Genomic DNA, 13,710 nt, shown 5'->3' with positions numbered 1-13,710 from the left:
CGCGCTGTACGCATCGCTACTTTCGTAACTTCAACCGCGCTCACTGTTCGCCCCATCATTCTTGCTGCTGTGAAAGGACCGTGCCCTAAATGTAAGTGCAAATAGCTCGTTCGGCAAGCCCTGCCTAATTTGCGTTTGCTTTTGCCGGCCTCAGCCAATCGCAGGGCCGGGACATATAACGTCACAGGTTCTGTTGCGGGAAATGAGCTAGTGGGTCGCATGGGCATTCCACTTTTTCCTAATAATGTTGTTTATTTGAGCGATGTTTACGTTTAAAGCGGTGTCAGTAAAGTTCTAAGGAGAGAATGTTTTGAATGAACCAAACTTGTGCTTCGTCTGCATTGCCGCTTTAACAGCGAAGTTGTTCTTGGTCGTGGTTTCATGAGACGAAATGTGGTAACGTGGTCGTAGTGATGTGGAGAGGGCATAGCCTAGCGAGGACAGTAAGCCTCAGACGCACATGCTGCAAGGATAAACGAATGCTTGAATGGCAGGCTTATATCGGCAAAGGTTTTCTAAACTACTAAATCTGGTGGCAATATTTATACTTATCCGTATTTTTGAGCAAAAAGAAAACATTAAACACATATGAGGCAAGACATCAATACATAAGTGATAATTAAAATTTCTGGCTGCTTGGTGTTTGGTGTTCGCGCGACCACCGGGGATAGTGAAGCCAAGCGTTGACGAGAAGAACCCTTCGGTTTATTCGGCGGGCAGTTTTATGGCCTACATTGAGAAAGGGCGGAGGGCACGGGAAAGGCGAACGCACACAGCGAGCATGAGCCGCGATGCGATGAAAAGAACATTCCACACGCGCGGGTGGGCTGACGCGCTTGCCGCGGCTATCACACACGATACATCTTCCCCTCTAAATAAACAAAAGCAAGTAACGACTACGCACAACAACACACTTGATCACTTTAAAAAGCACCAATAGAAGTTCTCATGTCAGGCCTCCCAATAGACAAAGTAATAACGTACATGCACAAGAACACACTTGATCACTTTCAAGAGCACTGATGGAAGTTGTCATCATACGTCAGGCGCTGAGGGGGTCTTCGCTGGCGCGTTTACCTTCTCACCGGTGCGCTCACTGGTGGCGGCACCCCCACTGTTGAACCTGCTGTGGTGTAGTGCGGCTGTGTTGGTATCCGGTCATTGCCCGCTTCGCCGTCGGAGTCGTCGTCATCGGAAGTGTCAGGAACGAAATGTTCTGTCGTCTTTAGCAGATGTTGCCGGTTTCGGCGAAGAACGGTCCCGTCCTCGGTGACGACCTGGTACGACCTAGGCTGCACAGCAAGGATCACCTTTGCTTTCCTTGCCCACGTGCCATCACGAATTCTAACAACTTCCCCCTCTCCTAAGGGCACCAGGGAACGTCTGGGCTTGTCTTGCTTTCGCACAGTAATGCGAGGCTGTTCACTGAAGTCGGGCAGAGCCGCCGGCCTTGGAGTAGCTCGCCGGGCTAATTGCCATCTTCAAAGGGACTGGACCTGTAACTAAGCAATCCCAGCCAGAAGTCATCGGTTCCTTATGTAGTTTTCTTTAAGATCCACTTAACTACCTGCACGCCCTTTTCTGCGAGGCCATTGGAAGGAGGAAACCGGGGGCTACAGGTGGTATGTGTGAAATGATATCTATTTGATAACAGCGAAAATTCACGGCTGGCGAATTTCGGTCCGTTATCAGTGCATACCTCCACTGGTATCCCGTATCTGGCAAACATAGCGCTAAGCTTCTCAATGACTGTCGCTGCGATGTGTCATGGAGCAATTCCACCTCTGGGAAATTGCAAAACGCGTCATACGCGCATAGGTACGCTTTGCAACCGTTGTCGAAGATATCCACCCCGACTCTATACCAGGCATGTTCGGGCGCGGGACGAATCAAAAGTGGCTCACTTTGTTGTTTATACACATGCGTCTGACACACTGCGCATTTCCTGATGAGGTTATCAATGTCGGTCCCGAGGCCTGGCCAAAAAACTAACGGTGGGCACGTCCCTTGCATTTATTTATTCCCAAATGGCCGTCGTGAATTCTGCGAAAAACTTCGGTGCGCATACTGGCTGGAATAACAACCTTGCATCCCTTCAAAAGCACGCCGTTAAATGTCAACAGCTCCGCTGCAAACGGCTTTAGCTGGCCTGCAACGGGTTTGTTGGTCTGAAGACATTCGATGACATTTTTTCAAGTAGCCGTCCTCGCTTGTTCCTTGTATCAGGTTGCGCCATGTTGCCTCGCTTACAAGAGCTGAAATGCTACTTACAACATGAACTTCGACGTCCTGCGCAGCGTCGTCATTTCGGGGCAGGCTAACGGGCGCCCGTGACAGCATGTCAGCTAATAGCAAGGACTTTGCAGGCACAACCTGCAGGGTGAAATCGTATTTGAGTAGACGAAGAAAGAAGCGCTGCGACCTTGACGGCATGTCCCCAATCGCTTTCTGAGATATTCCTATCAGTGGGCGGTGGTCCGTTTCAAGCAACAGTTTGTGGCCGTACACGAAATGGTGGAATTTCTCGCATCCGTATACCACTGCCATGGTCTCCTTTTCGATCTGGGAATATCGTTTCTGAACACTCGTCAGTACCTGTGACGCATAAGCAACTGGTTTCCACCCGTCCCCATGCCGTTGCAGTAGGGCCGAGCCGATGCCGTCTTGCGACGCATGTGAGCTTAGCTTCGTGTCTCGATTGGGGTCGAAGATAGCTAGAACGGGCTGCTCACTCAGTGCGCGATTTACGAGATCCCATCCTTTCGTGTGGTTAGCAGTCCACTCAAAAATGTTGAGCTTTTTTATTAGCTCCCGGAGCAGTTTCGTTTTTTCGGCCAACGCTGGTATAAACTTCGCAAAGTAGTTAACGACTCCTAGCATTCTTTGTACAGCGCGCTTATCGGTTGGAGCCGGTATTCAGAGTACCGAAGAAGCGGATGCAGGACTCGGGAGTATTCCTTGCGCCGATAATACGTCACCCAAAAAAGAAATTTCCGTGACGCCTATTGCGCACTTCTCCGGGTTGAACGTTAGTCCCGCTGTGCGCGCGGACTGCATGACTGCCCTTGGCCTGTCGTCGTGCTCTTTTCTCGTGCTAACCCATAACAGGATATCATCCACGTACACTCGTGTTCCCGGGATTGCATCGAAGATTTCACTCATGCTTTTCTGAAACACCTCCGATCCTGACCCTATTCCGAACGGAAGGCTGAGGAATCTATAGCATCCAAAGGGGGTGGGAAACGTGCGTAATCTGGATGTTTCCTCATCGAGTGAATCTGATGGAACCCAGAGCTCGCGTCTAGGCGAGAGAAAAATTTTGCACCTGCAAGCTCTGCATCAATGTCCTCTCGGCGCGGCATCTCGTAATGCTCGCGCTTCAAACACTGGTAAATTTTTCTGGGATCCAGGCATACGCGCAGTTTACAGCCCTTTTTTTGTGGAGATCACCAAAGGGCTTACCCAATCTGTTGGCTTTTACACCTTGGTAATGATGTCGGCCCTCTGCATCCGGTCGAGGTCAGCTCGCAGTGGCCCCTGGAGAGCCAAGGGGACTTGTCGTGCTACCTGCATTGTGAGAACGCTGTGCGGTTGCAGTACAATTTTATAGTGTCGTTGAATGCAGCCAATACCCGCCAAGACATCTTGGTATTCCTGCACTACTTGTTCACTGGTGTTCGTCGTAATTTCGCTGATGCTCCTTGTGAATAGTTCAAGAAGTTCACTCGCACGCAGGCCAAAAATCGCTTGCCGCCCTTTTTTCACAACAAAAAAGGGGATGTTGACAGTCCTGCTGCCGATGCTAACCTTTAGCGTCGTGATCACAAGGTGGTTGATGGCAGCTCCCCCATAGGAACGTAGCGCTGCGTTGCTGGGTGCTAGCTGCGTTTTCGGGTTGAGTTTGCGATACGTACTGTACAGCAAAAGGTTTGCTTGCGCTCCTGTGACTATCTTCACTGTCAGGTCACCGTTCGCACTTGTGCTAGCACGATCCCATCCCGCTGATTTATCACGCTGTCAATCGAAACGTCGAGAGTCTCGAAGTCCTATTCACTGCTCTGGACCTCTGTTACTTCTTTTGCGCTCTTGCATCTTGCAGCAAAATGACTTTTTCCTCCGCACCTTCGGCAACTGCGACCGAACGCCGGGCAATTTCGCGGACCATGTTCCCGCCCACAGCACCGGAAGGTCGAATGCTGCTCCTCATGAGTTTTCTTGACCCGGTCGACCTGTCGTTGCTCCCGTCGCCACACTTCGTGATGCGCCGCCGACAGTTCTGCCGGCTTGCATACTTGCTCGGCTTTGGCTGGCGTTAATTCGTTCTCACGCAGCAGTTTCTCGCGGACTTTCTCGCTGTTTGTTCCATAAACAACTTGTTCCCTAATCATTCAGTCTTCCATTACACCAAAGTTGCAGGACCGGGCCAGTTTCCTCAGGTCCTGAATGAACTGCTCCGAAGGCTCACCGTCAGCTTGGACTCGTTGTCGGAACAGGTAATGCTCGTGCACTTCGTTCTGCTATGCTGCGCAGTATTTATCAAGCTTCTTTACCACCTTGTCGTAATCCTCTTTGCTATCACCTTCGAGGAAAGTGAAGTTGAAATCCTCCAAGGCGGCGTCGCCAGCCAGGCTAAGCAGTAGGGAAGTCTTTGTTGCGCTTCCACGGGGCTTGGGGCCCGTTTCTTATGCTGTCAGGAAGAATTGAAACTTCTGTTTAAACAGCTGCCAATGCTTACTGATGTCGCCCTCGATGCGTATCGGTTCGGGGGGCTTAAAAAATTGGGCCCATCTCCCCGCGAGGGGGACTAGAGTAAATGCGTCGCATAGGGGGTGGGTGTATTGCGTTAACGTTTAGTGTTTGGGGAGTTGGTGGTAGTGAATGCGTTGTATCAGCAGCTTCTTGACGTAGTTTGAGTGAGTCAAGGATATAAGGCGCGTTCGTAGCCTTTGATTCTGTGTCGGTTTTGTGGCGCAGTGGGAAGAGCACCATGTACCTCGCGTTCCGCCCACAGGTAGTGAATGCGTTGTATCAGCAGCTTCTTGACGTAGTTTGAATGAGTCAAGGATATAAGGCGCATTGGTAGCCTTGAATCTGTGTCGGCTTTGTGGCGCAGTGGGAAGAGCACCATGTACCTTGCGTTCCGCCCGCAGGGTCGTGGGATCGAAACCAGGCGTCGGTAAGTATTATTTTTTTATATAGTGTAGGCGGAGGGGTGCGGACCTGTTGTTGAGAGCGAGGAGGGTAGCGTGATGCGGGAGAGGAGGAGTGGGGGAGAGGGCGCACCTGCGCGCTGAGCTGTTGCGGACGGACGGCGGACGCTACATGTGAGTTCAAGAAATGCTCTGCATTTAAAATTCCATACTGCTGGTCGCTGCTTCTTGCCGTTCAGCTCGACGTATCTTCGTATCCCACTTCTGACACCATGTTTTGTCTTGGTGCGACTTCTGCTGATAGTGAAGCCAAGCCTTGACGAGAAGAACCCTTCGGTTTATTGGGCGGGAAATTTTATGGCCTACATTGAGAAAGGGCGGAGGGCACGGGAAAGGCGAACGCACACAGCGAGCATGCGCCGCGATGCGATGAAAGAACATTCCACGCGCGCGGGTGGGCTGACGCGCTTGCCGCGGCTATCACACACGATACACTTGGTTTTTGCCGCAGCAAATAAAACATACGCCGCGAACAAAAAATGCTTGCGGCGCGCCTTGTGGCAATAAGTTAAGTTCAGAAGCAACAAAAGTTCCGGTATACGGCACGAGCAGTGGAATCCTGTTTACAGGAGAAAGAATAATTCATTATGGCGCTAATAATGGCAGTGCATGTTGCCGTGATCTTACCAGCCAGTAAGCCGTAGCACAGTATTACTCCGGTTACATTGTAGAATGCAGCACATAGAAACACTCAAGTGCGATGATCATACCTCCCGCCAAGGAGACGGCACGTGGGGGGAACTTCCTCAGAAGAGCGAACTGGTGAATTTGATGAATTTGAGAAGTTTTATGAAACTTAGCATTGCGATCTGGGAACGCCAGGTAGCTTCGCTGTCCAACGTGAAGGCACTGGCGTTCACGACGTTAAGGCAGTGAAGATGGGCTGATTTTCCTTCCTTCTGTCCCAGTTTTTCAGGTAGTGCTACTGCTGCTGCAGTAACCTGGCCGGGCGTTGCGCGGCGTTTCTTACAGCTTATAACAATGCCCTTCGAGTATCACACCTGGCAGGGCCCACGAGACGAGTGGAGATGGTATGCCCGGAAAAGCCCATGTTCACGTGCGTGTCACGTGACCTGCACATGGAGCTGTTGGTGTCTTAGCAGGTGCCGGCCAGCATGAGCGTGTTCGCTGTGAAAATGGCGAATGTACGCTGGCTCGAAGAAGTGAGGCCAGGAAACGACGCCTGGCGGTCGAGAAACGCAACTAGCGTTTTGTGTAGTACGCCGAGAAGCGACAGGCGGAAGAGCGCACGAAGGCCAAAACAAGGGCCTCATGCACTGGGGTCAGCTCGGAGTCGTCGAACAAATTCAATCGCAAACGCAAATTACAGACTTCCTCGCCCTACCATTCGTTTTGTACGCACCCATGACTGTGATGTACGCATTAATGACTGTACGCACTGGAGACGTTAACGTCGACCTATGAAAACCGCTGGTTACCGGCTTTGGATGGAAGGTTCCTACGCCGTGTGTCTTCTTTCATATTACCCATTCCACTCACCAGTGCCCACGTCAAGGACTGGCGGTGCGATTCACTACGTGTTTAACAGGGGGATTGATAAGTTGAACGTTTCTTGTAAGGTCTCGTATTTTAGACGCACTCGCCACGACGCAAGTTTCGCTTTCTGTTGATTCCGCTCATCGCTGCATTCATAATGTTTTTTGATGAAGAATATTACATAATATGAAGAATATACCGCAGAAAACCACGACACGGAGCAAGACGGCGGGACGAGCACAAGGGAGGGATATTTACATAGGCCCTGCTTGACACCTGTTCCGCGGCTGTCTGCAATCTGCACCTGTGCCGTGAATATCTGCAAAAATATTTGTCAGTTGTAGAGACCACCTGGTTACACTTACTGACATCACAAAACACTACCCTCCCTACGGCCGGTTCTATCTAACTGTGGAAAAGTAATTGGATAACAACAACACACATATTTGGCGTTTACAGCCCTTTACCGGGCTCATTGCATCTGACACACATGCACCCAAAGCTATACCCAACAGCTGCCTAACGCCATTGGGGTGAACCCGCCGCCCTCGGTCCAATTATGTAGGCATACTCGAGGGATCACTTAGTATTATTAACCTTCTCACTCTAAGAAGTAAAGAAAACCAGGTAGCTCTTCAACGGAATTGAAATGGTTATCCCGTGTACAATTCCTTTTTTGAGCTTCCAGTAACTCCTCTTGCACCAGCACAGCTGTACATCGGGAGTCACCGGACCCTTGTGGCAAGGCGGTCAATGTATTCCTACAGGAGTGTAGAGGCGCCCCCTGAAACAGCATCGGACAAGTCCCAAAACGAGTTGCAGAATTCCATCGGCCATTGAGTTATGGAAAGCTGGACCAGAGTACTGCTATACCTTCCCAAGGAGGGCTACTTTACTGTTTCTCAGAATCGTAGTATTCCTTTGAAACACCATTGCTGAACTCATTGCAAGAGTTCGGAAAACATTTATTCATGCCTTCACTGGCAGCACTACATTACCCCCAAGAGCGGGAACGTTACGCTAGAACAAACTGGAGACCACGCCGTCTCCAGCAGAGAGCGTGGCCGATGCGTGCACGAGGTTTTTTCCTTAATAGCCGTACAATTACAAACCCACATAGCTGCTAAGAGGAAACAAAGACCCCCCCCCCACTTCCTTCACGAAAACGTAAGCAGCGCTACAACATTACGCAAAAATCAATCGGGCAAAATATTCAGCTAATTTTGTACTGCTGACTGCATTGGGGTATCATTGCACTACGCCCATAAAAATCAATCGGCTAGTGAAAACAAATCTTTTCTCCTCAATAAAAAATGTTCAATGAGCATTGATATATAAGGGTTCTAAAATTGGCTCGTTATATTACTTAGGACTAAACACACGTGGACAAAGATATCTTCAGCCTGTTTTATTTAAGAAACGGAACAAAGAAGTTAACAGGGAAGTCAATCCTTATCTTGATTTCATGCCTTCATGAGCCTTGATCCGTTGAGAACCAATCCGTACAGCAAGACCTCTAAGGGTACTCTGTCGTGAAAAACCGCAGGTCTCTGTGGCGGGGCACAATCTCGAAGAGCACACACGCGCGGTACATGCCGAAATAAAGCAGAGGTCATTCCAATTCCAACCTGTGATAGAAGCACACCGCACGTATTCTAAACCACGCGGACAGCAAAATTCGTCGTATTCACTCTCATTGAAATAGGAATCATCCAAGACACCGCGGTTTCTGGTACATAGAAGAGCCATCGAGTCAAGGTTCTTGTAATTTGGTCCCTTTTCTTCCTTTTATCACAGCTTCCGTAACTTCACATGTTGCTGCAGACACTCTCCCGGGCACACGATGCATGTTTTTGCCAAAAACGTTTCTGTAACTTCTTTCTTTTAAGTACGCACAAGACAAGCATGTAGACTAGCCACTCAGCCACAATGCAAATACCAAATTTTGATTGAAAGCCGGAGGGACGAAGTGTTCCCCGGCCGAAGACCAACACGTGTTACGCGACCTCACCCCATTATTCTCTTTTCTCGGTATTGGGGGGTTCCTCACCTGGCGACTACTCTCGCACGACAGCTTTCGGTAGCCGGCAATATCCCAGATTTTCTCCCGGCGTGGGTATTTCTGGATTTCTTTTTTAACACGGATGGGTGTTCCTTGGCCTTTTCAAAGCAAAGATTTAATAGCTTCGTCAAACGGTTTCGCGGAGGATGCGCAAGTTAACCTTTTTACCGGAAACCCATCCCCTGCGACACACTCCCCGAAGCAAATCGCGTGATTCACGGGCCCGCTGTCGGCGCTGCGCACAAGGCCCCGTTTTAAGTCGTTCTACTCACGTAGCGGCGGCGGCCCTTGACGGGAGCTGCCGCTCAGCTGATCAGCAGCCGACCAAACCCGCAGCCTCCCAAGCATGCGCCGCTGGGTCTTCTCGAGCTATGTGACTCATCTTGCTCCGCGTTCGCAGTGAAAGAGGAACGCCGCGTTCGCAGAGAATGAAAGCGAGGCTTGGCCTTTTTCTGTGAGCGTTGCACGGGACCGAACGGCTTTGAGCCGTGGTCGGCAACACAGCTACATGAAAGGTTATCCAAGCGAAACCAAGACTTAACCACACTAGGCCAAGCTTTGGCCTTGCATATCCAAGGTTAGCAGAGCTAAGTTGAGTCGCAACTGTTCTTATTATCTTCCGCGGAAAGAATGCAACCGCGGTTCAACCCCATCCACCGTGGAAAGAGTTCGCGAGCAGTTTAATTGCTCTTTCCTCGTGGAGTGAGCAGGGCATCTGACACCGCACCGGATGCGGGCCCAATCAAAGGATGCCAGTAGGAACAGAGAAGCTGTACAACTCTGCAAGTACGCCACACATTTCTTAGAGTGCTTTCATAACCACTGGGAGGCCGCACTTCGCAGCTCCGTTTGGATCTTCAGGTCCCGTTTACCCTTTCGGCCATGGTGCCGGGAATTGACCACGTCATGCAACAGCACCCGTCGCTCCTCAAGAACAAAACTAAAACACCTCGTTTTAGTTACTACTTAAGCATTTTCGCCGAGCTGTCGCCCATGAGTGGGTTCTACCGGTCACAATTGAGGCCTGAATGGCACTGACCAGAATAAGGTATTTTCCTCTCTCACTCTATCTCCCTCTTCCTTAAATACAATCAGAATCCGATACCCTGCGACGAGAATGTCATGAAAGTATTTAGAAGTGTTTGGGACATTCTTATTCTCGTTTTCGCGTAGTCTTACATTGCACATTTGCCGCGGGGTGCGTGCACTAATCTAAGAAAATGCAGAGCACAATATGACCAAATTAACCAGCTCCACGTAGGTCTGGGTTGCCCGTAAATTTTTAAGAAGTAACCTTTTTTTATGACCAACATTATGAGCCTCGAAGTGCGCTTGAGTACGGCGTAGCCTTACCGGAGACGTTGGTGGCTGCTGCCACAATGTTGAAGGGCCACGAAGCCGTTTCTCGCGACGCCGACATTTCGCTTACCATGGCGACGAAAATGATGCTGCTGCAGCGTGTTATTATCATTGCCCAGAACATGGTCCATGCACACCCCACGGCCACAACCCAACTTCGCGCTGTATCCTGGTACGGTAGAGCAGCCACGCATGGGGGTGCAGCAGAAGGCGCCATGGAAACTCGCTACCTTTTGGCTGGTGAATGAACTACGGCTGTGAAAGTGGCAAAAACAGAGCGGCAGAGTGGTAGACTATATTCTTTGAACATTGTCTCGAGGACCCGGGTAGATTAAACATGGACAAAACTAAGAGTGATAATGCGTACCCAGCAGTGCACTTCACAGCCAGGAATGTTCATTGATATACCAGAAGAGAGCACAATCGCTGGCGCAGCCAGTGAGGAAAGACAAAGTGCACTGTCTATGTACTGCTCTATGTACCCTTTCAGCTCACTGACCGCATGATGTTCAGCAACACAGGTTTTGAGCATACGAATACAGCGGTGGTCAGTTGGGAAAATGCGCTTGATTGCGAATGCCATAACGATGAATTGGATAGACAGTCATCAGTGCAGACAAGCCTTGGAGGGCTAGGTATGTACGATAGCGCGCAACGTACTTTGCCGGCGTCTCGATGTTGGCGTGCAAGCGATGTGCCCTTGGCGAAGAGTTTGGTACATGTTGCAGCAAAGCGCGCGACTACATTCCTGATGACCTTCTAGCAGGCAGCATTCCGGGTTGGGCAAAACATGTGCTCGCTTTGTGTGTCACCGCATGACTGTTTCAATGTCACATTTCCGTGAGACGAGTTAAAAATTCGCAAAATGCTGTTTGCTAAGCTTAGAAAAGGGATTTTTTTTTATGCGCGAGGCTTATCTTGGCTGCCACTCATACGGATGTGATGGATGGATGGAATAAACTTTAATCAGGACGAGCATTACGTTCTCATAGAAGGGGCGTCTGCCATGTGGGGGTCCTAGGTGGCCTATTTTTGCCTCCCTTCTTAAACATCGAAGCTGTTTAAAACACCGAAGCTGTTTAAAACACTGTTTAAACATCGAAGCAGGGTGCCCTCAACACCCTGTTCCTCTCCCTTCCCCTACCCCCGAGCAGTGGGAATGCGCGTTGACCAGCTCGGACCTGCAGGAGCAGCTCAGCCTGATCCAGCGGGCCACGCGAGCAGCGGCGGCGCGCGGCCTCCTGAACTGAGGACGCCACCCACCGTTTTTTTTTTCTCAATAAACGTTTTGCCTCCTCCTCCTCGTGTCCGCAGTTAGAATTAGCAAGAAAATGCAGAGCTCACGCGAGCGCGCGCACGTGAGCGCGTTCCTCGCGGCGACCGCCCGGCAGATAAACAAAACAACAAAATGCGGAGTGCTCGTGTGCGCGTGGCTCGCGGCGAGCGTCTGGCATCCCCGGCGCACATTTGTCAAGCCACAGAGAAATTGACCAAGATTGACAAAAGAAAACTCCAGCGTTCGTCGTAGTCGTGAAAGCCCTTGCTCATGTAGCGGAAGCCACTCGGCACACCAGCGCAAGCGGCTCCCGCGAGACGGGGCTTTTCCTTTCTCTCTGGTCTGCCGCCGGCTCATCGACAGTACGCCTTTTGTGGGGGTCATTCACCCGTCCTCTGCAAAGGTTGCCTTCCAGGGGAAGCTTAACTTGTACGGCAGACTCTAGGCATGAGTCCTGGCGCCGTCGCCGTCTTTTAAGTGCGAATGCACTTTATAAGCGACCCTGAATTCCGTTGACCGCCGTCCGTCCACATAGCAACAGCTGCGGGTGCGCGCGCTCCTCGTCTTCCTTGGCAACGGGGGGAGATGGCACATACCCACGTGGGAGATTGGCCAGGAATCTCCTCGTCTTCCTTGGCAACGGGAGGAGATGGGGGCGCGCTGCCTGGCCGCTGACATGGCACATACCCACGTGGGGGATTGGCCAGGAATCGGGCGTGAGAAGGGCTAATGCACCCGCTTAAAGGAGTACTGACACGAAATTTCAAAGCTGAGATCCGCTCTAGCAATCAAGTACAACGACAACACAAGTAGGTGTCTGTGAATAAATGCATCTTTCTTTCTTTGTAGTTGTGTGTGTGTGTGTGTGTGTGTGTGTGATCTCTCTTTCGCGAACATTACCGAACCGCGCAAATTCAACTCCTGCATTCGCACTTTCACATTCTTCCCCTCGGGGAAATGCGGGGAAATTTTTCGCTGGGGGGGCCTTTTTCCTCTCTCTTTCGAAGGACGCGGGGTTCCCCTTCTTCCTCTTGTCGGGGGACGCTCCCGGAGTTTTCATCTTTTGAAAATAAACATTTTTGTCTTGAAACTGCAAACCAGCTCCACGTCTGCTCTCTCGCCTCCTTCAGCAGTCGACATTCCGGGCTGTTACAAAATTGGTGACCCGAACAACGCTCTAACGAGCACGCCACCATGAGCTCCGACGACCTCACTGCTGCCTCCACGCCTGCAGGCTTCGCCACAGAACTGATCCTACAACATTTTTGGCCAAAAAATCCAAGAGTTTGGTTCAGCCAAGTGGAAGCCTGTTTTCAGCTCCGGCACATCACCTCGCAGTAGGCGAAGTACCTTCACGTCGTCGCAGCCCTGCCCCCAGAAATCGCCCACGCTATCGACGACATTTGGATTTCACCCCCCAACCACGAGCCTAACACGACACCCTCAAAAAGACGGTGCTGGACCGCCTCGACGAGCCTGAAGAAATCAGACTTCAGCAGCTCTTATGTCGGCAGGAGCTGGGCAAACAACGACCTTCCCAACTGCTGCACCGTATGCGACAACTACTCGGTGTGCACGCGCGTCAGGACGGCCAGCTCCAACTTCTTCATGAATTTTTTTCTGCAACGGCTGCCCCAGTCGGTGCGCGTGGTTCTCGCGGGTTCAGATGAGACGTTCCTTGATCGACTGGCGAAACTGGCCAATCGCATCACGGAATACTCTATTCCAAACTTCGCGCCCATAGCTGCTGCAAGAACACACGAACAACCAGATCGACTGTCGCGCCTTGAGAAGAAAGTACGACGAATTACCGAGACCATGCAGCCCGTGTTAGTTATTTGTCAGAGAGAACGTTGAGAGTAAGACTTGGTTGTGCACTTTCAAAGGTTCACGTCCAAGAAAATGGCGTGCCACAAGGTGGTGTGTTAAGCTGCACTCTCTTCATAGCTAAGATGAACTCCCTTGGGAAGGCACTGCCACCTACAATCTCCTATTCTATGTATGTAGATGACGTCCAGATATCCTATAAATCATGTAATATGTCAATCTGCGAACGTCAAGTCCAGCTTGGTGTCAAGAAACTTGCCGGCTCGGCAGACAAGAATGGTTTTAAATTGAATCCAGCAAAACGTTCCTGCGTTGTGTTCTCCAGGAAGCGTGGGGTCCATCCGGACCCAGACATTCATTTTAATGGCGTGTCGCTTCTTGTGAACAAGGAGCACAAGTTCCTAGGAGTTGTGTTTGACCACAAACTCACATTCATTCCCCACATCAAGGAACTTAAAAATAAATGTCTCAAAACAATG

At 50.6% G+C, this 13,710-nt stretch overlaps 1 protein-coding gene across 3 annotated transcripts in view; it reads right to left on the bottom strand.

The window, feature by feature from the left end:
• The window catches only part of LOC144146762 (monocarboxylate transporter 12-like), a 40,148-nt gene extending 29,214 nt beyond the window's left edge, over positions 1 to 10,934 (bottom strand). Inside the window, exons 1-2 of one of the 3 annotated variants that reach the window (XM_077678687.1) lie at positions 10,789 to 10,906; positions 10,123 to 10,383 (exon numbers count right to left, since the gene is read on the bottom strand). In XM_077678687.1, the coding sequence (XP_077534813.1) occupies positions 10,123 to 10,345 (223 nt within the window). In that variant the 5' untranslated portion in view covers positions 10,346 to 10,383; positions 10,789 to 10,906. The other 2 variants (XM_077678688.1, XM_077678689.1) reach the window with 2 other exon arrangements.
• Positions 10,935 to 13,710: the final 2,776 nt, after the last annotated feature.

The sequence above is a fragment of the Haemaphysalis longicornis genome, unplaced genomic scaffold (assembly GCF_048455015.1).
Source record: "Haemaphysalis longicornis isolate Haplotype H1 unplaced genomic scaffold, Haemaphysalis longicornis Haplotype H1 scaffold_7, whole genome shotgun sequence".
Lineage (NCBI taxonomy): Eukaryota > Metazoa > Arthropoda > Arachnida > Ixodida > Ixodidae > Haemaphysalis > Haemaphysalis longicornis.
Note: the sequence above shows the minus strand (reverse complement) of the source record. Positions and strands in the feature narration are given on the sequence as shown.